This window comes from Hippopotamus amphibius, chromosome 13 (genome assembly GCF_030028045.1).
Source record: "Hippopotamus amphibius kiboko isolate mHipAmp2 chromosome 13, mHipAmp2.hap2, whole genome shotgun sequence".
In the NCBI taxonomy this organism is placed as follows: Eukaryota; Metazoa; Chordata; class Mammalia; order Artiodactyla; family Hippopotamidae; genus Hippopotamus; species Hippopotamus amphibius.
The window spans coordinates 61,481,933-61,507,371 of record NC_080198.1 but is presented as its reverse complement, the minus strand read 5'-3'; the positions used below and the strand labels follow the sequence as shown (position 1 = coordinate 61,507,371).

Here is a 25,439-nt window from a genome sequence, read left to right as displayed (position 1 = left end):
AAACAACGGACAAAGGATTAACCTCCAAAATATACAAGCAGCTCATGCAGCTTAACACCAAAAAAGCAAATAACCCAATCCACAAGTGGGCAGAAGACCTAAATAGACATTTCTCCAAAGAAGACATACAGATGGCCAACAAACACATGAAAAGATGCTCAACATCACTCATCATCAGAGAAATGCAAGTCAAAGCCACAATGAGGTATCACCTCACACCAATCAGAATGGCCATCATCACAAAATCTGGAAACCACAAATGTTGGAGAGGGTGTGGAGAAAAGGGAACTCTCCTGCACTGTTGGTGGGACTGTAAGTTGGTATAGCCACTATGGAAAACAGTTTGGAGGGCTCCAGGCACATTGGTTTCAGTAGTTGTGGCCCACGGGCTCAATAGCTGTGGCTCACAGTCTCTAGAGCACAGGCTGAGTAATTGTTGTGCACGGGCTTAGTTACTCTGCAGCATGTGGGACCTTCCTGGAGCAGGGATCGAACCCATGTCCCCTGCATTGGCAGGTGGATTTTTAACCACTGTGCCACCTAGGACGTCCCTATGCTTAACATTTTTGATAAAAACATATAAATATACGACTCATTTTTTAAAAGAGTGAGAGTCATATATTAGTATTTATCATCTAAAGTTTGCCTTGAAAATAGTACCTCTTTTAATAAATTATTAAAAATAGGGATTGTTTATCATTGTCTTGATAATAGTTTTTAAATGTTTCCTCTCAAAATGCAACTTACTGCATACAATTTTATCTGCTTTTAAATATTGATGACATTTCCTTTTTCCCCCAGTCTATTAAGGGATGATTGACAAATAAAAATTATATACCTTTAGGTTGTACAGTGTGATGATTTAATATACGTATATTGACCAGACTTATTTATTCTTGATCAAGCACGAATTTATTTTTTGACTTTTAAAATTTAATCTAATTAAAAGAGTCATTACACTTTAATATCTCAATTTAAAATTTTATAGGTTGGGCTTCCTAGGTGGTGCAGTGGTTAAGAATCCACCTGCCAATGCAGGGGACACGGGTTCGAGCCCTGCTCCAGGAAGATCCCACATGCCGTGGAGCAACTAAGCCCATGTGCTACAACTATTGAGCCTGCGCTTTAGAGCCCGTGAGCCACAACTATTGAGCCCACGTGCCTAGAGCCCATGCTGCAACTGTTGAAGCCCACGTGCCTAGAGCCCATGCTCCGCAACAAGAGACACCACGGCAATGAGGAGCCCACGCACCACAACAGAGTAGCCCCCACTCACCGCAACTAAAAGAAAGCCCACGCACAGCAAGAAAGACCCAACACAGCAAATAAAATAAATAAATAAATAAATTTATTAAAAAAAAATTTTATAGGTTGTACAATTAGAAAGTCCTGTCTTATCTGTATTCTGGTAAGATTTTAAACATTAGGAATATTTTGTGCCTATATAGCTTGTGACGATGTCCTTGCTACATGAAATTAACTATATTTAGTGAAAACTTCTTTTAGGCAAGATACACACTGGTGCTTCTTTGGAATAAGCAAGTTATCTTTGGCCAACTGGCACCTAGACACATGTCTCCTTTTTCAAGGAAAGGTAATTGAGAAGAGGAAGCTGCCTTTCCACAACTGGAAAACGGCCACATTCTGGACTCTTACCAATCTTGTTTGACATCAGGCCATGAAATTAAAACTATCTTGATAAAACTGATAGATAATCTTTCTAGGGTCATGGTTCAAGATCCAGCATGTTGATAGTTTTTACTCTCCTTAGCCTTTATTTGAAAGGAGCACAAAGAATGTCTAAGAGAAGAAGATTTGAATATCACCTCACTTGAAAGGGGAGCTAATTCTGGTTGAAATCCTGAATCTCTTCCTTTTACCTTTCCCAGATGAGTCAGTGCTACTAGCATTCTTAATGTAGTGTTACTCTTTAGTACACTATCAGATCATACTAATTTTTGTTTTTCCGTGGCATTTCTTGTATTTGTTGTCAGTACTTAGAATAAAATGATTAAGTTTAAATTAATGAACTTCTATACAGAGAATTACATTGATACATTCTTACTCAATAACTATTTTGTAATAACATGTGCCAGACATTGTCCTAGGAGCTGGAGATACAAATATAAATAGAATACACAGCTCCTGCCTTCAAGGAGCCCATCCTCTAGAATGATTGTTATGCATCCTGTGTGTACCTGAGTGAACGTGCATTTACAGATCATTTTTTGTGAAAGCTGCGGCAGATTTTCCCACGTTGAAAAATCAACATTTGTTTTTTTTTAAAGGTGAAACTGACATTGGAAAATGCATATGCTGTGAAAAAGGAAACAACTCAACCAAGACAGAAAAAGGCACAGTCAAACACAAGTGATTTAATCAAACTTCTATGGGGGGAAGAGGTTGACGGTATCCAGCAGAATGTTCTAAACACCCCTCACATCGTTATGTATCTCACACTACAGCTCGACTCAGAAACATCAAAGGAAGAGGTGAGTGTCTTCTCAAAAGTGCAAAGCAAAAAAATAAGGACCTTTTTATGGTCTTCCGGATGTATAGTAAGCACTTTTCTTGGTCATTCTGTGTCACGTTTTTGGTATGTCTCTTACACACAGCAGTCTTCAAATTGACAAGCTCATTGAGTCCATTTATAGATTACTGAAATATTTGAATTTGTTTCTTCTGTCTTCTTTAAAAATTTCTATTTGAGCTGCTTTTTCCATGATATTTTTTAACCTATACTTGCTTGCTTGTATCATTATTATTGTTGCTGCATATTCTTACTTCTATTTTCTTGTGATTACTCTAAAATTTTTATCATGATATTTGTCTTAACAGATTCTAAAGTTAAACACTACCCTAACCCCTTTTCAGAATAATTCAAGGCCCTTAGCACACCTTAACTCCAATTTTCCCCTCTTCACCTACATGCTATTGTCATCAATATTTCAGTGCTATCATTTTTTTTACATTCCACAAGTTGAGCACAATTATCCTACTAGTACTCCTGCTTATTATATTTTATACATTATAAAATGTATAAATTATATATCATAAAATACATATTTTGTACATCATATTTTATGCAGATGAATCATCTTTAAATTTACATATATGCTTACCATTTTCTTTCTTTACTGTTCTTACCTCTCAGGCTGACTTTATTTGATCATTTTTCTTCTTCCTAAAGCATATACTTTAGGCATCTCTCTTTTTTTTTTCTTTAAATTTATTTTATTTTTGATTACGTTGGGCTTTGTTGCTGTACATGGGCTTTCTCTTATTGTGGCGAGCCGGGGTTACTCTTTGTTGTGGTTCCAGGACTTCTCATTGCAGTGGCTTCTTGTTGCGGAGCACAGACTCTAGGCGCTCGGGCTTCAGTAGTTGTAGCACTCGGGCTCAGTAGTTGTGGCTCACAGTCTCTAGAGTGCAGGCTCAGTAGTTGTGGCCTTTGGGCTTAGTTGCTCTGCGGCATCTTCCCGGACCAGGGCTCGAACCCATGTCCCCTGCACTGGCAGGTGGATTCTTAACCTCTGCGCCACCAGGGAAGCCCCCAGGCATCTCTTTTTAATGAAAAGCTGTTGGTGATAAATTCTTTTTGATGTTATTTATCTGATGATGTCTTTTTCACCCCTTCTTGATAGGTAGCTTTATAATTCTACATTGTGAGAATAGGCCAGTCGCTATAATAAGCAATCCTAATGTCTCAGTGGCTTAACATAGTAAAAATTTATTTCTCATTTGAATGTACATGTTCCTGGTCAATTGGCTCAGTGTGTTGAGCCCCTCTTCCAGTGGCTTCATTATTCCCAAGGACTTCAGAGTCCTCTCTTGGATCTTTTGCATCTAGTTGGCCAGTGAGGGAAGAGAGAAAGCACACAGTATCACATGGGACATTTCAGAGGCCTGGCTTAAAAGTAGGAACATCACTTCTGCTCATGTTCCAGTGTCTAGAACTAGTTATATGGTCTCTCCCACTGCAAGAAGGTGAGAAATAGAGTCTTCCTGCATGGCCAGGAAGAAGATGAAGTCAACATATGGCATTACTTAATGACAACTACATAGAAAGTTATTTTCTCTAACCTATTCGAAGGTAGTATTTCTTTGTCTTCTGACTTATAATTGCTGTTAGTAAGTCTACTGTTGATCATTCCTTTTAAGGAATCTGTCTTTTATTTTCTTTGTTCAGTTTCTTGCTTCTGCTATGTCCAAACTATTTTTTTTTAAACCTCTCTGTGGTGTTTTTTTTTTTTTGTTTCAACAGTCCTATTTTAATTTTTAGAAGTTCCTAAAAAAAAAAAAAAAAAAGAAGTTCCTGAAAAGTTTTTAACTAATCTACATGCAAATCTGCCATGCTGTTCCTGGTAGTCTCTTGTTGTTTGCTTGTCTTAGTGATTCTGTACTTTATTTCTCTAAGCATCTCATACGTAGCACTTCTCTATTCTGTATCTTCCCATTCCAGTATTTCTAAGTCCTGATGGGGACTCTGACTTGTGGTGGCTTACCTTGTTACGTCCTTGGATATCACTGACTAAACTTACTGCCTGATTTTATCTTTGGGAGTCTTGTGGTTCTAAATGGGGAATGCCTTCCTCCAAAGAGAATTTGCTGCTTCTGCTTCCATCATTGACGTAGGGCGCTTCAGCCTCACCCAAGGGTCTGAGTTTAACACAGTGGTCCTAGGCTCAGCTTACCAACCTAGTTACTGGCCCAATGCTCAGTGTCCTGACTGAAGACATTGTAGGTATCAGCCTTCAAGACATCCTGCCTCTGTCCTTTTGCCCACTGCTCACCACTCCCAGCTGAGGCCCCAGCTTGCTTGGCAGTGCTGGGGGAGGGGGTTGGAGGAGTATGGGGAGGATGTCATTGGTAACCTCTCTACTTCCTATATATCCAGCAGTTTGACAAGTATATTTTGGCCATGAATCTAATTGTTTTATAGCACAAGGGTCTTAGAGCATCTAGCTTACCATAATGCTTTAAGCAGAAGTGAGATCTAAAAAGTTTTTACCTAATTTACATTTCTTTCCTTTTGAAATCCTTGCAGCCTATATTCTCAATGCCAAACCCATTTTATCCAAAAGGTATATTTCCTTGTGTTGCTTCTTCATATGTCAAAATTTAGTCAATAATTGAACTGGAAAGGAAAAGATTTTCTTATATGTATTTTTATAATTTTCTGTGTTCTGAAAAATACATGGAGACCTAGAGTTGATAATTCTAATTTCTGGCACTTATTACTAGTCCTTTGTATCTTTAGAACAAATGAGAAATTTAACCATGTATTAAATAAAACACACAACATAATTCTGGGGTGGTAGCATCCTGCGTCTTTCGAGGTTGTCTGGGAGTAGGGTAGTGCTGAGGCCTTTTGTCATCCTTGCCTTTCTTTCCATGGGAAAGTATGTAGATGTTTCTCTAGTGAACAGGTTTCTCTCTGTTGACAGCCCTGTATCAACATTGTAATTAGGAGAGGCTTTTTATTCTTATTGAACAGAGTGGAAGCTGCTGCAAATGCATGCTACTCACAAGTGCTTTAAAATACAGCTAATTAAATTGGTTAGGAACTGTAGAGCCTGCCAGGTCTTGAATAGTGAGGCTTTCTGGGCTGGTCTCTGCAGAGGTTGGAATAGAGACTTTCTCAAATGACCTTTGTATTCTGGTATTACTTATTTTACAGTTAAATGTCATAGGGTCATTTTGTTTTCATAGGCATTACATATTTAATAACAGCTTGTTTTCTTCAAGTTACAAGATTTGGACATTTTTTAAAAAACGAATCAAAGACTATATGGTTATTTGCTTAAAGTGATGTTTGGTATTTGGCTAAATACAGTAAGTTTATTTACCAGTTAAGGTTTAAATTTATTAAGTAGACATAACAGAAGATCTTAACTGGTATTTGACTTAATTTCTAGAGATAAAATGTATTGTAACTGTTTTTACACTAGAGATATTACCTGAAATTTTGAGTTATTAGGCAGACTGTATTTGGTTCACATATTCCATAGCAGTTTTCATGTACTGAATGTGCTTAATAAGTGTAAAAAACAGATGTGTCCAGTTTGCCATTATTTATATTTTATCCTAATGTAAAAATTTCCCAAGACGTGGACTCCAAGTCACATAATTATTTCTTGTAAAGAGAGACCAAAGCAAAGTGTAGAACACTCTTTAGAGAGAGAACCAAAGAAAAGATATAGTATTTTAAGAGTTTGGGCTTTCAATAGTGGTTATATTTATGGATATTGTCATTAAATATCATAACTGGAAATTACTCTGAATTCTCTGCAGTTTCTATCTAGAAATTTTTATTTTGCCTGCTTTTAGTTTGTCTTGTGAGAAAAATAACATGTTGCCTTAAGTTACAGCAAAAAAGTGAAGTACAGAATGATTCATCCCTTCATGTAAAAGTTCTAGCAATGTACATCCTGATTTTGAAATTTATTTAATTTTATAAAATCTGTTTGTTTCCTGGGAACATGCTTTTCTTGAAAATAGAAAACTATTAAGCATGTTGTGAATAATCTTCTGGATTTAGTGTTTTCATCATTTCATAATTTAAAATGTTTCTCTTTTAAAGTTTGAATTCAGATTAATTTATGGTAGGCAAACGCTTTCAAATCTAAACAGAAGATTTTATAATATCATAATACTTCTTCCCATCTTCATGACTTTAATTTAACTTTGTGTTCTCTCTTTGTAAGTTTAATTGCAGTCTTGTGTTTAAATAAAGATCTAATGGTTTCACCAAAGATGAAGCTTATCTTTTCAAAGTCAGTAATGAAAGTAATTAAATTTAAAGACTCCTAAAAGTTACATGTGGTGTCTGTGTGCATACGTAACCACAGGAGATAAGAATGTCTATGTAATGAAATATAAATATTAGTGTTTGAATTTATTGTAAAGGAGATTAATGTTTGAAACAGTGTTTGCAATCAGTTGTAATTATTCCAACTAATCAGTGTCCTACTCAGCACATGTATCATGACTAATTTTGACAGTCTCTAACTTATTTCTAATGTAGCATTTTAAATACTAGGTAATGTGTTAAAACCCCAGGCATACTCCTCTCCTTATGTTTGAATAAAACTCCCACTGAAGCTGAAAGGAATCTTTTTTTTCCCCTTATTTCAGAGTCTGAACTTCCCATGAAAAAAATAATGGTTGGAAAATCTGGGGGGGGATTGACATTTCTATTTCTTTTCATTAAACAGCAGGAAATCCTTTATCATTATCCAGTATCTGATGCATCTCAGAAACTTAAAAGTGTGAGAGGGATATTTCTCACACTCTGTGACATGTTGGAAAATGTGACTGGGACACAAGTTACTAGGTAATCATTGTTTTTTGTTTAGCTTTAATTCTCTTTCTCTCAAGTTATTTACCTTGATTCTGACACAGAAAATACCAATGCAGGTATCTTTTATACAAATATATCTGTATCTCTAATGTGAGTATATGGCAGATATGATGTAGGCAGGTACTTTGTTTCTCACCTAAGTTGTTTCTACTCACCATCTATTTAAAATGTAGGTTCTCAGTATAGCTGTAGATTTGGTGTTTTGGAACGCTTTAAATAAGAAAGTTGGACTAATGACCTATACTTTAGAATTTCTTCATGAAGGCAGTCTCTCTTAAGCATGACATTATGATGAGTCTGGGCTTTTTTATGATTTTATCTTGATTATTAACTTGCTTGACAATAGCTTTATGGTTGGTAAGGATGACTGAATACTGAATTTTTCATATAGTTCAAAATGTTTTGTTCTTAGAACAATGATAGAAAAACACACAATACATACACTAGGAAGAGTATTCAGAAGGCGGTGTCATCTGTGCAAGTTCACTCAGAGATGGATAAGCAAACTGATGTTAAATAACTTTTTGAAAAATAAAATACATCATTAGTCAATTACAGAGCCATTGATCCCATTCCATGTTGGCTTATCAAGTCCTGACTTTGAAATGTAATATTATAGTTAACTTATAGAAAGAGGGGGCTTAAAGTTTTTGAGTTTTGTTTTTGCTTTTTTTCATAAAATAGCTCTATAGATTATAAACCATTTTTCTTCCTTAATATTCAACAATTTACTAAAGAAGTTTATCTCAAATTTTAAGAGTCCCTTAGTACTGATACGATATCAAGTTGGATTTTCTAGGGTTTAACTTTTCTTTTCCCATCTTCTGATTAAAATGACACCTCTAGGATTTGATTTGATTTGACTTGATTTTTTTATTGACATATATAGCTGGTTTACAATGTCATGTTAGTTTCAGGTGTACAGTGCAGTGATTTAGTTATACGCACACACACACACACACACACACACACATTCTTTTTCAGAACTTTTTCCCTTTGTAATAGGTAATTACAAAATATTGAGTATAGCTCCCTGTGCTATACAATAGGTCTTTGTCTAGGATTTTAATAGATAGATCTGCAAGATAACAGGAAGAATTTCCTCGTTTTTCTAAATGAAAGTGATGTTTAACTCTGGGACTTTTAATATAGCAAATAATAGAGAAGATGAATTCATTTCAGAATACTAGTAACCGAGTTTCCATTTGGTGTATAAATTTGCATTCATAAAAGCATGTCATAGGCGTTTAAAATTTTTTTAAATAGTTTGCATGAGATACAGTTCTTATATCATACAATTTGCCCACTTAAAGTATACAGTTCAGTGGTTTTTGTATATTCGAAGGTATGTGAAACCATCACCAGAGTCAGTTTTAGAACATTTTTGTTATCTCAGAGAGGAACCCTGTACCTTTTAGCTATCAATCCACCTTCCCCACCCCAAGTCCTAAGCAACCACTTTCTGTCTCTATAGATTTCCTTTTTCTGGACATTTCATAAGAATGGAATTGAAATATGTCATTGTTTGTGACTAGCTTCTTTCACTTAGCATAATGTTTTTAAGGTGCAGGCCTCATTTTTAATCTTATTAGTAAGATGTGTTTTAAGTTTCTCCATGTGGATTTCATTTTATTTTTCTCTAAAGTGTAGATATTTTACTTGACATTTAGATCTTGTTAGATAAGATACAGGGTAGACATGTGGAAAACAGTAAATATATGTAGAAAAACTTTTGTGAAAGAATATGAAAATAATTATTATTTCAGGGATTCCTTAGCAACATGCATCTTTTGTTCTATACACTGTTTTAAAACTATAGTGAAATTAACTATCACTATAAAAGGGTCTAATATCTGTCTAAAATTATATGCATTTTTTAAACTTTATTAAGGCAAAAGTAATATCCCTTTCGAAAACTAGTTAGCAATTCATATTTAAAATCTCACACACTTATTTGTAGTATGGAAGGTACAATGTATCCTAGGACTCAACAGATGAAGACTGATGGGTGTATTTTAATTTCAAAGAAAACACTAAATATATTTTTATTTTATCTTCTTCCCACCACCTACCCACACTATAAGAAGAAATTGTGTTCTCTGCGTTTCCATAGTTTATTATTGTATCTCTTCTTAAAACACGTTTGTTTTCCAACTTCATTATAATTGAAGCACAGTGAACTGCACAGGTGTAAAATGTATAATTCGATCATTTTTGACATTGGTATAGACCCTGAAACAATCACCATCATGAATATATCCATCACTCCAAACGTTTCCTTGAGAATACGTTTAAATCTGACATATTTTGGTTACTTGTTTATTGTGTCCCTTAGTGAGTGATTATCTTTTGAGCTGGGACCACATCTTTGTTTCTTTATAATCTCTTTGAGTAAATCATGTTCATAAATAGACAATCAGAAAAGATGTGTTAAATTAACACACTGGGATGGAAGCTTTCTTTTGAAAAAGAAATTGTATATAGTCAGTAAATGGTAGCAAAAGAATTTGGACTTTTTTTTTTTGCTGTAATGGGTCTACTTTTGTTTGACTTGGAGTTTTTTGTGGGTTTTTATATTTCAGAGTATGTTTTTGTTGTACATTTCCTTGCCTTTTCTATGTGGCAGTTAGGTGTGTGCCAAGAAATTTGCTTATTAAGCATGCAGTTCTTAAGTCATACCATATGTAATCTTTTATGAATGACTGTTTATAATTTTATGACATTTAAAGATATTCTAATTTCATTTTGACTCTATTTTTTTCTTAGTTCGTCCCTTGTTTTAAATGGGAAACAAATTCATGTAGCTTATTGGAAAGAATCTGACAAGCTGTTGTTAATTGGCCTGCCTGCTGAGGAGTAAGTTGAGATTTTTGTTTACCTTAAAATCATTTCTAAAATACTGCTAACAAAGTCTGTTCCATTGAAATGATGACTTTCTTTTGTCAAAATAAGTTAAAGAAGTTTTACAGTTTAAAGGTTTGCTGCACTAGTATAATGGCTACCTGTGTTCATTTGGTGTGAATAGTGCAGAAAGGTACCAGGAAGGCCCAGCTAGACCAGTTAGTGAGGATGAGGGCTGTCGATACACTTCCCTCTGAGATTTGGCCAGTACAGAGGGGGCTGAGAGATGAGCTTGTCCTCTACTCAAACCTTTGACAGTATTGGGGTTTGGATTTTGCATGTTTACAGTTTTTTAATGTTGGTGATTTTGGAGAATTAAGGGTCAGCAGAAAGGTATTTTGCCTTGACGTTGAGCACCTTTGACCAAGTAATGAATATTTGACTTTAAGGTGACTTCTCTAATGGTATGTCTTATATTATCATGGTCTTCTTCTTAACTTTTTATGCAAGTATTTTGAAATATATCTTATTTTAGTAGTTGGAAGTGAGAGTAGGGCTGACATTTATATACATTTGTTAAGAAGTGAGTTACTAAATCCAGCCCACACTCAAGCGGAGGAGTATCAAACAATTTGTGGACTTGTTTTAACACCACAAAGAAGAACTCCAAAGGAGGCTGCAGTGAAAAATATCAAAATGACTATGTTTTAAAGGGGTCTTTAATTTTGGGCGGAAAGAGGTATGATCTATCTTAAATGTGTGGTTCAAAAATTTTAACATGAAGGGACAGTGGTGCCGATATATACATTAAATGATGGCTCTCTTTTACCAGCTAATGTGCATTTTTCTGTCTAAAAAGGGACTATAATGAACCCTACTTCGAGACTGCCCTATGCTAATGGGTTGGATTGTGAAAAACTGAGTTGTTTTGAAAGTATGGGTTTACAAGAATTGGGAGAACATCCAGAGTAAGACACTTCAGGGTGTGGTGGCAGGGTAAAACATCTGCCTTTAGACTTTCATAGTGGCCCAAAAAGCAAAAGAAAAGACACAGATAATACAATGGTAAGATAGGTAGTGTGGGGACTTCCCTGGTGGTACAGTAGTTAAGAATCTTTCTGCCAATTCAGGGGACATGGGTTTGATCCCTGGTCTGGGAAGATCCAACATGCCGCAGAGCATCTAAGCCCGTGCACCGTAACTGTTGAGCCCACGTGCCGTAACTACTGAAGCCTGTGCACTGAGAGCCTGTGCTCTGCAACAAGAGAAGCCACTGCAATGAGAAACCCACACACCACAACTAGAGAAAAGCCAGCGTGCAGCAACGAAGACCCAACGCAGCCAAGAAAAATTAAATTTTTAAAAAGATAAGATAGTGTGGAGGAAGGCCCAGCTAAGGAACTGAGCAGAGGCTGCTCCCCCACTTTCTGATGCCACCACCTGATGCCAGCAGCCAAATTAGTTAGGCAGATAGAGACAAGTTTCCAGGAGAGGTTTTACCCTGCAGCCAAAAAAAAGACTGTCATTGCTGAGCTTTGGATCAAGGTTGTGCTGAATAGGGGATGCTCTAGTTAATTTCTCAACCTTTGTTACCAGGGTAGGCTGGGGAGGGGAGTCTTCCCTAAATACTTATGTCATTCCTATGCTAGAGAACTTGACTTGTTAAGTTAGAATGAATTTGAACGTCCTCCTCATTCTCTATCCTGTGCTTCAAGTCAGAAATAGCTCCAGCCACCTCTTTACCCAGCTCTCTTACTGCTTATAGCAAGCACTCTGCACCAGACTCTTCCTCATTGCAACTTGTTTCACAAGGTAGTTATTATTAGGGTTAGGGTTAGGGTGAAAGGTAGTTACTATTATTCTCCTTTGTTCAGACTGGGAAATAGAGTATTGAGAGATCATGCACCTCCTCAGTGGCAACTTATAAATTTCTGTATCTCCCACATCATGCATGTGGCTTGTTATTGAACTGGCAGCCCTGGGATTTTTTTTCCTCTGTCTGTCTTAATGCCACAGTCTATATGTTTCTTCACCGCTATGCCTTTTACAAGCAGGATGAGAGATGTGTTGCTCCACAGAGGATAGGGTGGGGCATATACTCCAGGAACATGTGTTTTCATGGGGGGAGACCATCTGTGATGGCTGCAGTGAAGAGCAGGAACCTATCCAGGAAGGCAGTGTGAGGCAGTGGAGAGAGTAACTTTGGAGCTAATGAGATGAATAGGTTCTGCTCCCTGGGTGTCCTTGCAGAAGTTACTTAACTTCTTAAACCTCAGTTATACCCATTGGTATAATGGGAATAAAAGATCTGCTTTGTATAATTCTTACAAGGCTTCAATGAGAAAATGTTAAGTCCATTTCTTTCCTTTCTCCTACTTTCTTTTTTCCTTTCTCTTTCACTTAGGGGTGTCTTTGTCACAAGCATTAGAGATTCAGAGATCTGGGTATTACTGGACAGTGTCGAGAATTTAACGTTTCTTTCTATAGGCCCAGTAACTGAACCAGGTGCTTTATATGCGTTAATTTTATTTAATCCCCAGAATGAACCTGAGAATACTTAGTGATTATGGTCCCATCTTACGCATAAAGGAAATTGAATCCTACGAGGGGTTAAGTAATCTCCATTATAGATTGTGATATAAAAGTCCCTACTTGACCCAGGCTAGAACCCCAGACCTAGACATCAAAGTTTTTAATTGCTAATGCAGGAAATAGCCATTATACACAGTTATTCTCACAGTTAACACACATACTTTTCACATTCCTTATATATAAAATGTAAAGATGATCTGCTACTTTTATATTATGAATCAATTGATTATGTTATAAATTAACAGATAGATGTGTTTTTGCTTTTTTTTTTAGAGTTCCTCTTCCTCAGCTAAGGAATATGATAGAAGATATTGCCCAAACTTTAAAATTTATGTATGGTTCTTTAGATAGGTAAGTACTTATTTGAATTGAATCTCAAGTTTTTAAGTATGATTCTAAATCACTTTTTGCACTTATAGTGTTTCTTGGTTGTCAAGTTAGTTGTTTGGGTTTTTTCTTACTATTGTTATTTTCTCTTATTGTTTTTATGACTGGCTTTTTTATTTGACAGCTCTAGGCAGTTTTTCATTTGATCCATTGCTTTTTCTTTTTTGGTCTCATATGTTACTTTTGTGAAATAGTGATGTAACCACAATTATATTTCTGATTTGATGTATTTTTGTAGGGGCAAATGTAAAAGCATTTCTTCAGAACAGAGACAGAAAAGAGTAAGACGATTTTAAATAAGTTTTTTGTGTTTTCCTCTGATTATAAGACCATTGTCAAATTCGCTATCCTAAAATGTGACACTTTTTCCTTAAAAAAATTTTTAGTAAAAATAGTGTATGTGCTATGAAAATAAATAAAAGACACAGAGGAGAAGGTAATTGACTATTTAGTTTCATGTATATTCTTCCATTTGTTTTCTATATAATATGAATATACATGCTCTTTTTATACATGTGGGCTCATGTTATACATATTTTTCTGTCTTGCTTTTTTAACCTTGCGTTATGTGATGCATCTTTCTTGATCTGAAGGAGGAAATTTGAAGTAACCATTTAACATTTGAACATGTAAAATTATGGATGGAAAATAGATTTTTCTCTTTGTGGGATGTTTGTAAGTCCCAGTACTTCTGAGGGCTAAAATGAGACCTTTGTTTTCAGTGCCTTAAAAGTATATCAATATAAAAATGCAAAGACAGTTTATACGTTTTTCTAAACCTTAGTAGTATCAGCTCTCTGTTTATCTAGAGTGGATCTTTGTTGTCACTGTTCTCAAAATTCCAAAAGGAATTTTCTGTGATGATACCATCTGGGAAAATTGTCTAATTTGCAGTATTTTCTTCCAGGAGCCTCTTAGGAGACACCTCCCTCTCAAACCCAATTACTTATTAGCATTTTCCAAATGTGTGAACTACAGAAGGCTGGGCAGCCATACACAGTGCTTTTACCTTTACTAATAAGAAAAATTTTAACCAGTGAAGAGTAGAGACTCTTAAAGAGGTTATAAACTACTTCCTTAAATTTATCCTAGATGAGCAAACCTTACTATGTTTTGCCCTGATTGAAGCTTTCTATTTTCATAAAACTAGAGATAATCAAAGATTAAATTCCTGTAATGAATTCCGTATATGAAGATCAAGCAATTGGAGTTGTTCGGCAAGTTCTAATGGAGTAGATTAGGGGCAGAGGGACTCTTAATTTCTCTGAATTTCATTTTGAAATTTAGCTTCCATTGATTTGGAAGTATCTCCAAGTTGAAAGCAAATTTAAGTGAGAGTGAGAATTTGAAAGGCAAAACTAAGATAATACATGTGAGGCTCCACTGAGTTCTTAAAACCAAGAAGAAGTATGGATCCAAGATATTGTTGATCGTCATTTTTCAATAATTTTTTTAATCACAAGGTTTTTTTATGATTATGAAAGATATTAAAGCCTATTGTGAAAAATTATGAAAAGACTTCAAAGTCCAAAAACTTAAATTATCTTTTTAAAGTTGTGAGCTGGTTAGTTCCCTGTGAGCCACAGAAAACTGATTATACGTTAACAAAGTTTAATGTTGTGATCAAATTAAAGATATGTTTCCTTCACCATTCCAAGCCAATCCATCAGCAAATCCTGATCAGTCCGTCTGCAAAACACATCTCAAATCCATCCATTTCTCCCCATCTTTACTATTACCCTGTCCAGCCACCACCATCTGTCACTGCTACAGTCACTTCCTGATCTCCTTGCCTCCATTCTTGCCTCTTTAATTTCCAAAGTTACAGTGATCTTTCTGCATTATTATCTGCCTCCTACATACCCTTCTGATTTCAGGTCTCAATCCACGCTGCCCTTATGTACTTTTCTGCAGGCACCCTGGCCAAGCTTGTTCCCACCCTGGGCTTTTGTACTCTTCCCTCTCACCAGACCTTCTTGACATCAGGATCTCTGCTTAAATGCCCCGTTCTCAAGAGACCCTTCCCTAACCATTTGGTCTAAAATAGCCAACCAGTCACCTTACCCATTCAGATGGTCCTGTTCTCTGCTTAGTCCTTTGTACAAGTTCATGTTTTTACTTTTTGTCCATGTGTTGTCATCTTCCAGTAGAATGTGATCTCCATGGGCGCAGAGACCTTGGCTTTTGTCTTGATATTTTTACTGCTGTACCTCCATCAATGAGAATAGTGCCTGAAATGTAATAGACACTCAAATAATTATTGAATGAATCAGTGAATATTATTCTGATATATTAATGGTATATATACCAGTTAATTTGTTATCCAGTAGTATACCAGTGAATGTTTGTAGGTAATGCTACACTACTTTTACATGGCTAAAACCAAGTTGTCTTTTTTTTTTTTTTTGAAGTTCTTAAATAGTTATGCCTTCGTTAGTGAAGAGGGGAGGAAATAACTTAGGCTAATTATGTGTTTACTGTATACTAACAAGTAATAAGCATAATAAGTACACTTACTAAATGTACTAGGTACTTTGCATGAGAGTTAGATTGTATTATCCCCATTTTTACAGAGTTGGGAACAAAAGTTCAGAGAAAGTTTGGTTAGATGATTTTCCTGCAAGGTCTACCTAGTAAAAGCAGTGAGAAGATTTAAAGTCAGTTCTGTTCTATTACAAAGCTCAAAATCTGTTTATTATCCTATGTTGCCTAAAAGATATTGAGAGTTGTAAATGGTTGAGAGATAGTCAGAGGTAAAAGCAAGTTACATTTTGCAAAAAGGGTACTTCAGCCCGTTCTGTTATAGATATGCCGCTTGTGTTAGCCCTGTGGTTTTCCCATAGTACCATCTGCCCTATGCATTTGAGAATAGGGGTTTTAGGGTAAAAAATATTGACAGGGTGAATTTCTTAACACACTCCATCAGTAACATTACAGCAGTAATTCTTATTGAGGAAGGAGGAGTAAGGAAGAGAACCTATCTCATTGGGAAAGATCCAGTCCCCTTAGGAGCACACAAGCGATGACCACCATTTCCGTATGTTGTCCTAACGTTACAGCTCTTGTTTTTTCAGTGCTTTTTGCCAGGTTGAGAATGTTCCTCGTTTGGATCATTTTTTCAGCTTGTTCTTTCAAAGAGCACTTCAGCCTGCTAAACTACATTCCAGTGCCAGTCCCAGTACACAACAGTATGATGCTTCTAGTGCAGTACTTTTAGACAATCTCCCTGGAGTTCGGTGGCTCACACTTCCACAGGAAATTAAGGTAATTGTAGGTGTCATAAATAAGAATCAGAACCAGTTGCCTTATAATTCTTTATCTTTTCTTTCTTTTTTTTTCTTAGGCTTTTTGTTATTTTCGGGATTGTAGGTAAGAGTTAAAGGGGCAATTGCTTGATGAGGTAAGAGGTTCAGTGCAGTGAACTTTTTCTGTCTAAATAGAAATTAGTTCTCTCATCCTACTTTAACATTTAAGCTTTTTTCAAACTTGGAATACTTTTCAGAAATCGTAATTATATGGTATGTCTTACTTTTGAATTTTGTGATTTCAGTTTTATAATGCAGGGTCATCGAGTTTAGGTGGATGAAATGATTGGCTAACAAATATTCTTCACTAAAATACAGACTCCACTAGTAATAGCAAAATCTTTGTTTACATGGACATCTGTAATTAGCTTTTGCCTTGTCCTATAGATAGCTCACTAAAGATAAGGTTCATGATGGTTAAGTATTATCAATGTGAGTTTAGTCATTTCTGTAGATCCAAAATAACTGTACTGTTGAATGATTGAAAACCTCATTTCAGACATTTTCATCAACAATAATCTATTTAGCCACAGCATTTGTAATAGTATTAATGAGGCACTATGCCATTGCAGTTGCCTGCCCATGAAGAAACACAGGTTATGTTGTAGTAATATCCCAATTCAGGATTCTGCTCTTCATGGAATTCTATAATATATGATCAAATAAATGCCTTTTGATAGTTTAATGATAATTTAAACAGATATATCAGCTGCTTTGCTCAGTTTCCTCATCTGTAAAATGGGAACAATAATAGTACCGACTTCATAAAGAAGTTATGAGTTATCGCACATAAAATACTTAGAATCATGCCTGGCACATTGTAGTTATAATTATAGTTGTGAGAATAGTATTATATAATGACTATTTGGAGGGAGTTGAGGCGTTAGAGCATGTTTAAAGGAAGTTTTACCTTCTTGTGTTCTTTTTGTCCGTGCCTTTGTCAACTGTCCACTGCTGCATCTTTTGTATTTTAGGATTATCATTTTCCTAAATCATATAAAAACTTAAAAGTATGAGATATATAATTCTTCTCCTATCAGTGTTTTCATAAAAAATTGTAAGTGTTTAAAATAGACAGAATTTAATTAGATAACCTTACGTTTAAGATAGAAAGAACCTGGTTCCAAAGTCTGTCTCATGCCCATTCTGGGGTCTTGTTTCCTCTAAAAGACACAAGGCCAATTTCATGCGTCAAAGGTGCCATCTCATGAGGTCTGCCAGTCTGGTCTTGCAATTGCCCAAGTTCTTTCCCCTATCTCAGAATCTCTTCGCTAAAAAAATCTCTGCCCTCAAAATATGTAGTCTCTTCTGTGAGAGTAGAGGTATTTAATGTTTTAGGTAGAGAGGTATTGTCTTTAGACATTGGATGTGTTAAGATTAAATATTATTTTCCTTCTAAGTTTAAGACATTTAAAAATATAGCCTATTTTGGTCTTAGAAATTCCATGTGCAGCCTACCTCCTATATTCAGATTTCTTTTTTTTCTTTTCATTTTAAGATTTATTATTTATTTATTTATTTATTTAGGCTGCCCCGGGTCTTAGTTGCAGCATGCAGGAACTTCTTTTTTTTTTTTTTTTTTTTACAGTAAACTGTATATATTTAGAGTGTACTGTTTGGTATCCCAATCTCCCAATTCATTCCCCACCCCAGCCCTCCCCGCTTTCCCTGCTTGGTGTCCATATGTTTGTTCTCTACATCTGTGTCTCTATTTCTGCCTTGCAAACCAGTTGATTTGTACCATTTTTCTATAGTCCACATCTATGTATTAATATACATTTTTTCTCTTTCTGACTCACTTCACTCTGTATGACAGTCTCTAGGTCCATCCATGTCTCTACAAATGTCCCAGTTTCCTTGCTTTTTACAGCTGAGTAATATTCCATTGTATATATGTACCACATCTTCTTTATCCATTCATCTGTTGATGGACATTTAGGTTGCTTCCATGCCCTGGCTATTGTAAATAGTGCTGCAGTGAACATTGGAATGCATGTGTCTTTTTGAATTTTGATGTTCTCTGGGTATATGCCCAGTAGTGGGATTGCTGGGTCATATGGTGTTCTATTTTTAGTTTTGCAAGGAACCTCCATACTGTTCTCCATAGTGGCTGTATCAATTTACATTTCCACCAGCAGTGCAAGAGCGTTCCCTTTTCTCCACACCCTCTCCAGCATTTGCTGTTTGTTGATTTTCTGATGATGCCCATTCTAACCGGTGTGAGGTGATACCTCATTGTAGTTTTGATTTGCCTTTCTCTAATAATTAGTGATGTTGAGCAGCTTTTCATGTGCCTCTTGGCCATCCATATGTCTTCTTTGGAGAAATGCCTGTTTAGGTCTTCTGCCCATGTTTTGATTGGGTTGTTTGTTTTCTTGATATTGAGCTGGATGAACTGTTTATATATTTTGGAGATGAATCCTTTGTCTGTTGATTCATTTGCAAATATTTTCTCCCATTCTGAGGGTTGTCTTTTCGTCTTGCTTATAGTTTCCTTTGCTGTGCAGAAGCTTTGAAGTTTCATTAGGTCCCACTTATTTATTTTTGTTTTTATTTCCATTATTCTAGGAGGTGGATCAAAAAAGATCTTGCTGTTATTTACGTCAAAGAGTGTTCTTCCTATGTTTTCCTCTAGGAGTTTTATAGTGTCTGGCCTTACATTTAGGTCTTTAATCCATGTTGAGTTTATTTTTGTGTATGGTGTTAGGAAGTGTTCTAATTTCATTCTTTTCCATGTAGCTGTCCAGTTTTCCCAGCACCACTTATTGAAGAGGCTGCCTTCTCTCCATTGTATATCCTTGCCTCCTTTGTCATAGATTAGTTGACCATAGTTTATCTCTGGGCTTTCTATCCTGTTCCACTGATCTATATTTCTGTTTTTGTGCCAGTACCATACTGTCTTGATCACTGTAGGCTTGTAGTATAGCCTGAAGTCAGGAAGCCTGATTCCACCAGCTACATCTTTCCTTCTCAAGATTGCTTTGGCTATTCAGGGTCTTTTGTGTTTCCATACAAATCATAAAATTTCTTGTTCTAGTTCTGTGAAAAATGCCATTGGTAATTTGATTGGGATTGCATTGAATCTATAAATTGCTTTGGGTAGTATAGTCATTTTCACAATGTTGATTCTTCCAATCCAAGAACATGGTATGTCCCTCCATCTGTTTGTGTCTTCTTTGATTTCTTTCATGAGTGTCTGATAGTTTTCTGAGTACAGGTCTTTTACCTCCTTGGTTAGGTCTATTCCCAGGTATTTTATTCTTTTTGTTGCAATGGTGAATGGGATTGTTTCCTTAATTTCTCTTTCTGATCTTTCATTGTTATTATATAGAAATGCAAGAGATTTCTGTATGCTAATTTTGTATCCTGCAACTTTACCAAATTCATTGATTAGCTCAAGTAGTTTTCTGGTGGCATCTTTATTTATTTATTTAGGCTGCCCCGGGTCTTAGTTGTGGCATGCGGGAACTTTTAGTTGTCGTATGTGGACTTAGTTGCGGCACGCAAACTTCTTTCTTGTGGCATGCATGCGAAACCTAGTTCCCCAACCAGGAATCAAACCTGGGCCCCCTGCATTGGGAGCACAGAGTCTTCGCCTCTGGACCACCAGGGAAGTCCTTCAGATTTCTTTTTTATTGGCATTTTTTCCCTTTAATTTGATGTACATTCGATTAAAAGGACTGTATGCTGTTATTTATTTCAACCTAAAAGAATATCAAACTGAGAAATCACTGTGTGAAGTCTGGTGTATATACTTTTTAATCTTTTGACTAGAAATCATGTGTGTTGCTTGTCACATGGAATCTCTGGTTGTCTTGGTCCTTGTTGAGTCTGACACTGCTGTGTGGAGATCAGCTTTCATCGTGCCAAGTACTCAGCTTTGTACTATACTTTGGGAATCCAGAAAAGTCCTCTGGATGCTCACAGTTTAGTTGGGTAGATGGAATTAATACATGAAAAACAATGAGGATATAGCTTAGATATTTTCTATATTTTGTATTCTGCTTAAGAGAATTAAGAACAGTATTTTTGGAAAGAGACAACCTTCTAATAAAGTCATCTGAAAGTTTCTGATGAATGTAAAGTTTAAAGTACATAATAACCCTTAAAGTTTTTGTTTTTATTTTACCAGCAAACTCAAAGAACTCACACGCTTTCCTTTTCCCTTTGAGATGTCTTACGGTGTTAAAAATAGTATGGTTTATTGACCATATATATTCTAATGGAAAATATTAAGGAATTTTATGCCTTGAGAAATCTAGTTAAAAACATATATGTGTGTGAAGTAATTTGTTTATGCCTGATAAATTTTAGGTGGAAATAGTTGTTTTTAACTTGGAAAAAAATGTACTTGTTCTGAGTTTAGTATATGATGAAGTTGCACTTCAGTTTTCTTTCCCAGGTGTTTGAGAACTTCCTTATCTTGTTTGTTTGTCAGATTTAAAAAAAAAAACTTTTCCTAAGATATGCTGGAATAATTAAGAGACAGGATATTTTACTTTTTCTCTTAAAGAATGTGAAGAAGCAATTATACTAACCTTGTATATTAGCCAATAGAGTTCAGTAGCAGGAATGGCAACCTGTTAAACATTAATATTTCTGAGATCAAAAATCACGAGTAGGTCATTTTCTTTTTGTCCTGTAGTTTTTCACAAGGGAAACTATAGCCACAGAAAGGAGAACATGAAGTATTTGCTAGATGCAGAAAAATGTAGGTCACAAGTGAGTAGTAAATCATACCGTGTGAAAAGCATTGAAAGGCATGACTAATGTTTCCAAAGCTTTTGTCATCTCAGTAAGAAACAGTTTGTGAAACAGTCCTGCAGAGAGTGCCTTGGCCTTTAAAACAAAAAACAAAGATTATTTTTCACAAATACCATATATGCTACAAGCTTCAACTGTCAGTAGTTTCCAATTTATATATATGCATTACACATTAAACTGCAGATTAAATTTATTTTGTTTTTAAATTTTGAATGCTTCAGGGAGGGACAAATACGTGAAAGAGCTCAGGCAAATTCCATAGAAACAAAAGCTAAATCCTAAGTAAGAGATTTTTCTAATAACTCTGTAGGGTAGTTAAACTGTGCCAGATTCCAGGGGAACACTTGCCTTCATGATTTAATCCATGAATAAAGACTAACAGTCTTTTTATACAAAACATAGAAGACAGACAGGCAAGAATGTTGATATTTCCAAAAATCCAACTGTTGAAAAATATATACAAAATAGAAAAATAAAAGCAATTCATAATAGACTATCTACATTAAGGTTGATCTTTTCCTCTTAAGATTTTTAATATGTTAAAAATTTTTCTAACAGAACTGTAAAGCAGCTTTTTAACCTCATAAATTAGTTTGCATTGAATACAGAGTGAAGCCCATTTTGCAGTAATTGAGATTTAATTGAAAAATGCCTGTATGTTAAAATACATTATTATTTTTTTTAAGCTCTTTATTGGAATATAATTGCTTTACACTCTTGTACCAGCTTTTGAGGTACACCAAAGTGAATCAGCTGTATTTACACATATATCCCCATATCCCCTCCCTCCCGCTCTCTCTGTCCTGGCCCTCTAAGGCATCACCCATCATCGAGTTGATCTCCCTTTGCTACACAGCAACTTCCCACTAGCTATCTATTTTACAGTTGGTAGTGTAAATATGTCTATGCTACACTCTCATTTAGTCCCAGCTTCCCCTTCACCCTCCGCCCTCCCAACCCCGTGTCCTCCAGTCCATTCTCTGCATCTACATCCTTATTCTTGCCCTGTCACTGGGTTCATCAGTACCATTTTTTTTTTTTTTAGATTCTGTATGTATGAGTTAGCAGACAGTATTTGGTTTTCTATTCCTGGCTTACTTGGCTCTGTATAAAGACTCTACATCTATCCACCTCATTACATATAGCTCCATTTCATTCCTTTTTATGGCTGAGTAATATTCCATTGTATATATATGCCACATCTTCTTTATCCATTCATTTGTTGATGGGCATTTAGGTTGCTTCCATGTCCTGGCTATTGTAAATAGTGCTGCAGTGAACACTGTGGTATATGTTTCTTTTGGGATTATGGTTTTCTCTGGGTATATGCCCAGTAGTGGGATTACTGGATCATTTGGTAGTTCTATTTGTAGTTTTTTAAGGAACCTCCATACTGTTTTCCATAGTGGCTGTACCAACTTACATTCCCACCAACAGTGCAGGAGAGTTCCCTTTTCTCCACACCCTCTCCAACATTTATTGTTTCTAGATTTTGTGATGATGGCCATTCTGACTGGTGTGAGGTGATACCTCATTGTGGCTTTGACTTGCATCTCTCTAATAATTAGTGATGTTGAGCATCTTTTCATGTGTGTGTTGGCCATCTGTATGTCTTCTTTGGAGAAATGTCTATTTAGGTCTTCTGCCCACTTGTGGATTGGGTTATTTGCTTTTTTGGTCTTAAGCTGCATGAGCTGCTTGTATATTTTGGAGATGAATCCTTTGTCCGTTGCTTCATTGGCAAGTATTTTCTCCCATTCTGAGGGTTGTCGTCTTGTTTATGGTTTCTTTCGCTGTGCAAAAGCTTTTAAGTTTCATGAGGTCCCATTTCTTTATTCTTGGTTTTATTTCCATTATTCTAGGATGTGGGTCAAAAAGGATCTTGCTTTGTTGTATGTCATAGAGTGTTCTGCCTATGTTTTCCTCAAGGAGTTTCGTAGTGTCTGGCCTTACATTTAGGTCTTTAATCCATTTTGAGTTTATTTTTGTGCATGGTGTTAGGAAGTGTTCTAATTTCATTCTTTTACGTGTTGCTGTCCAATTTTCCCAGCACCACTTATTGAAGAGGCTGTCTTTTTTCCATTGTATATTCTTGCCTCCTTTGTCAAAGATAAAGTGCCCATATGTGCTTGGGTTTACCTCTACGTTCTCTATTCTGTTCCATTGATCTTCCTTTCTGTTTTTGTGCCAGTACCATACTGTCTTGATCACTGTGGCCTTGTAGTATAGTTTGAAGTCAGGAAGCCTAGTTCCACCAACTCCGTCTTTTCTTCTTAAGATTGCTTTGGCTGAAGATTTTCAACTGCAACATCAGCTCTTCCTGGTTCTACAGAAGCTTTCAGCCTCCAGACCTGAACTGGCACATCCACTCTGCAGATTTTGAACTTGCCAGACTCTGTGATCACAGGAGCCAATTCCTTTGCAGAAGCTGTTTTTTATTCTCTCTCTCAGACTTGGTGTTTCGTCACTGACATGATTTTTTGTTGGATTGAATGTCGTCCTATCCCCCTGAACATGATGAGGTTGAGTCTTCCTCCAGTGCAGAAGTCTCTTGTACAGCACTCAGCCAGACGCCCAGCCAATCACAGCGTGATGAGTGATGATACTAGGGTGCTCACTTTAAAATGGGCATAGAGGGACTTCCCTGGTGGTCCAGTGGTAAAGAATCCATCCTCACAGCACATGAACCAGAAGCTTCCCGACACAAGCCAGCAGTCCTGAAATACCCTCAAATGCCCCCAGCCAAAGTTTCCTGCTCAGTCTAACACTCTGGGCAAGCAGGGTCCAAAAATACATTATTAATATTGTTATTTTTGTAATTACAAGGCTTAAAAGCAAGATGTTCAATTTTGGGAGAACACAAAGGAGAGAGATATGTTTATTCAGTTCTTCAAGTATTTATTAGGCACTTTAGTAATTAAGCCATTACTAAAAAGTAAGTAATATGAGTTAAATGTTTGTGCTACTCGGTTTTTTTTTCACATAGGTGGAATTAGACACGGCATTGAGTGACTTGGAGGCCGCAGATTTTGCAGAACTGGTAAGAGAAGCAGTAGATTTTAAGAAACGTTTATTGTTGATTTCTTGTTATGTAAATCAGTCACTGTTCTAAGTATTTTCCAAGGGGGCAAGTAAAATCTTGAAATACATAACATTAGGTCTCTGTATTGAAATGAACAAAACCTATTTTGCTTGCCTTTAAGATTTTCTGTTTAGTCAAAAATATTTGTTACATAATATATGTAATGATTAATTACATTAGTATCATTTAGAACTGGGCTTTGAGAGAAAGGACATACATATAATAATGATTGGTAGTATGGTTTTTAATCTTTTTTAAAAACTGTATTTCCTAGCTCTGTCCAGTGAAATATATTTCCTAGCTCTGTCCACTATCCACTAGAGCACCACTAGCACGCAGGCCATGGTGTATAAATATTTCTTGCTAAAGGGAACCAAGACTTCTATGAGAAATAGCTGATTCCAGATTTAGGGCTGAAAATGTACAAGATAAGCCTGGTAACATCTTGTTATATCAGACATCCAGGAAGCTTTCAAAAAGTACTAGGGTTGGGACTTCCTTGGTGGCGCAGTGGTTAAGAATCTGCCTGCCAGTGCAGGGGACGTGGGTTCGGTCCCTGGGCTGGGAAGATCCCACATGCTGTGGAGAAACTAAGCCCGTGTGCCACAACTACTGAGCCTGCGCTCTAGAGCCCTTGAGCCACAACTGCTGTGCCCACGAGCTGCAACTACTGAAGCCTGCTGCCCAGAGCCTGTGCTTCTCAGCAAGAGAAGCCACCGCAATGAGAAGCCCATGCACTGCAAAGGCAAGTAGGCCCCGCTCGCCACAAATAGAGAAAGCGTGCGTGCAGTAACGAGGACCCAACTCAGCCAATAAATAAATAACTAAGTAAATGAGAAGTTAGGAAGTAGAAGCAGTGAGGCTGGATCATTCTTTAGCAGATTGCTAGTAAAAGTAGGGAGAGGATGTTAGCTTGAAAGGGTGGCTTAGTCTTAGCTAAGATACTGAGCAAATGGAAGGGTATTTTGTTTGTAAAAATAATGGAAATTTAAGCAATGTGAACTCTTCATAGGTCATAAATTTTTTCACTGATGGAGAAAAAAATAGCTAGATAGTAATCATTAGGAGTAGTTTAGATCTAAAGTAATAAAATATCTGGGTTTTA

The 25,439-nt window shown here is 36.3% G+C and overlaps 1 protein-coding gene across 2 annotated transcripts in view; it reads left to right on the top strand.

Moving 5' to 3' along the window:
* INTU (inturned planar cell polarity protein) overlaps positions 1 to 25,439 on the top strand; it is an 83,863-nt gene that overhangs the window by 36,894 nt on the left and 21,530 nt on the right. For both annotated transcript variants that reach the window (XM_057706144.1, XM_057706145.1), the window contains exons 4-9: positions 2,289 to 2,492; positions 7,218 to 7,336; positions 10,130 to 10,219; positions 13,070 to 13,147; positions 16,258 to 16,447; positions 24,239 to 24,292. In XM_057706144.1, the coding sequence (XP_057562127.1) occupies positions 2,289 to 2,492; positions 7,218 to 7,336; positions 10,130 to 10,219; positions 13,070 to 13,147; positions 16,258 to 16,447; positions 24,239 to 24,292 (735 nt within the window). The remainder of the gene's footprint in view (positions 1 to 2,288; positions 2,493 to 7,217; positions 7,337 to 10,129; positions 10,220 to 13,069; positions 13,148 to 16,257; positions 16,448 to 24,238; positions 24,293 to 25,439) is intronic.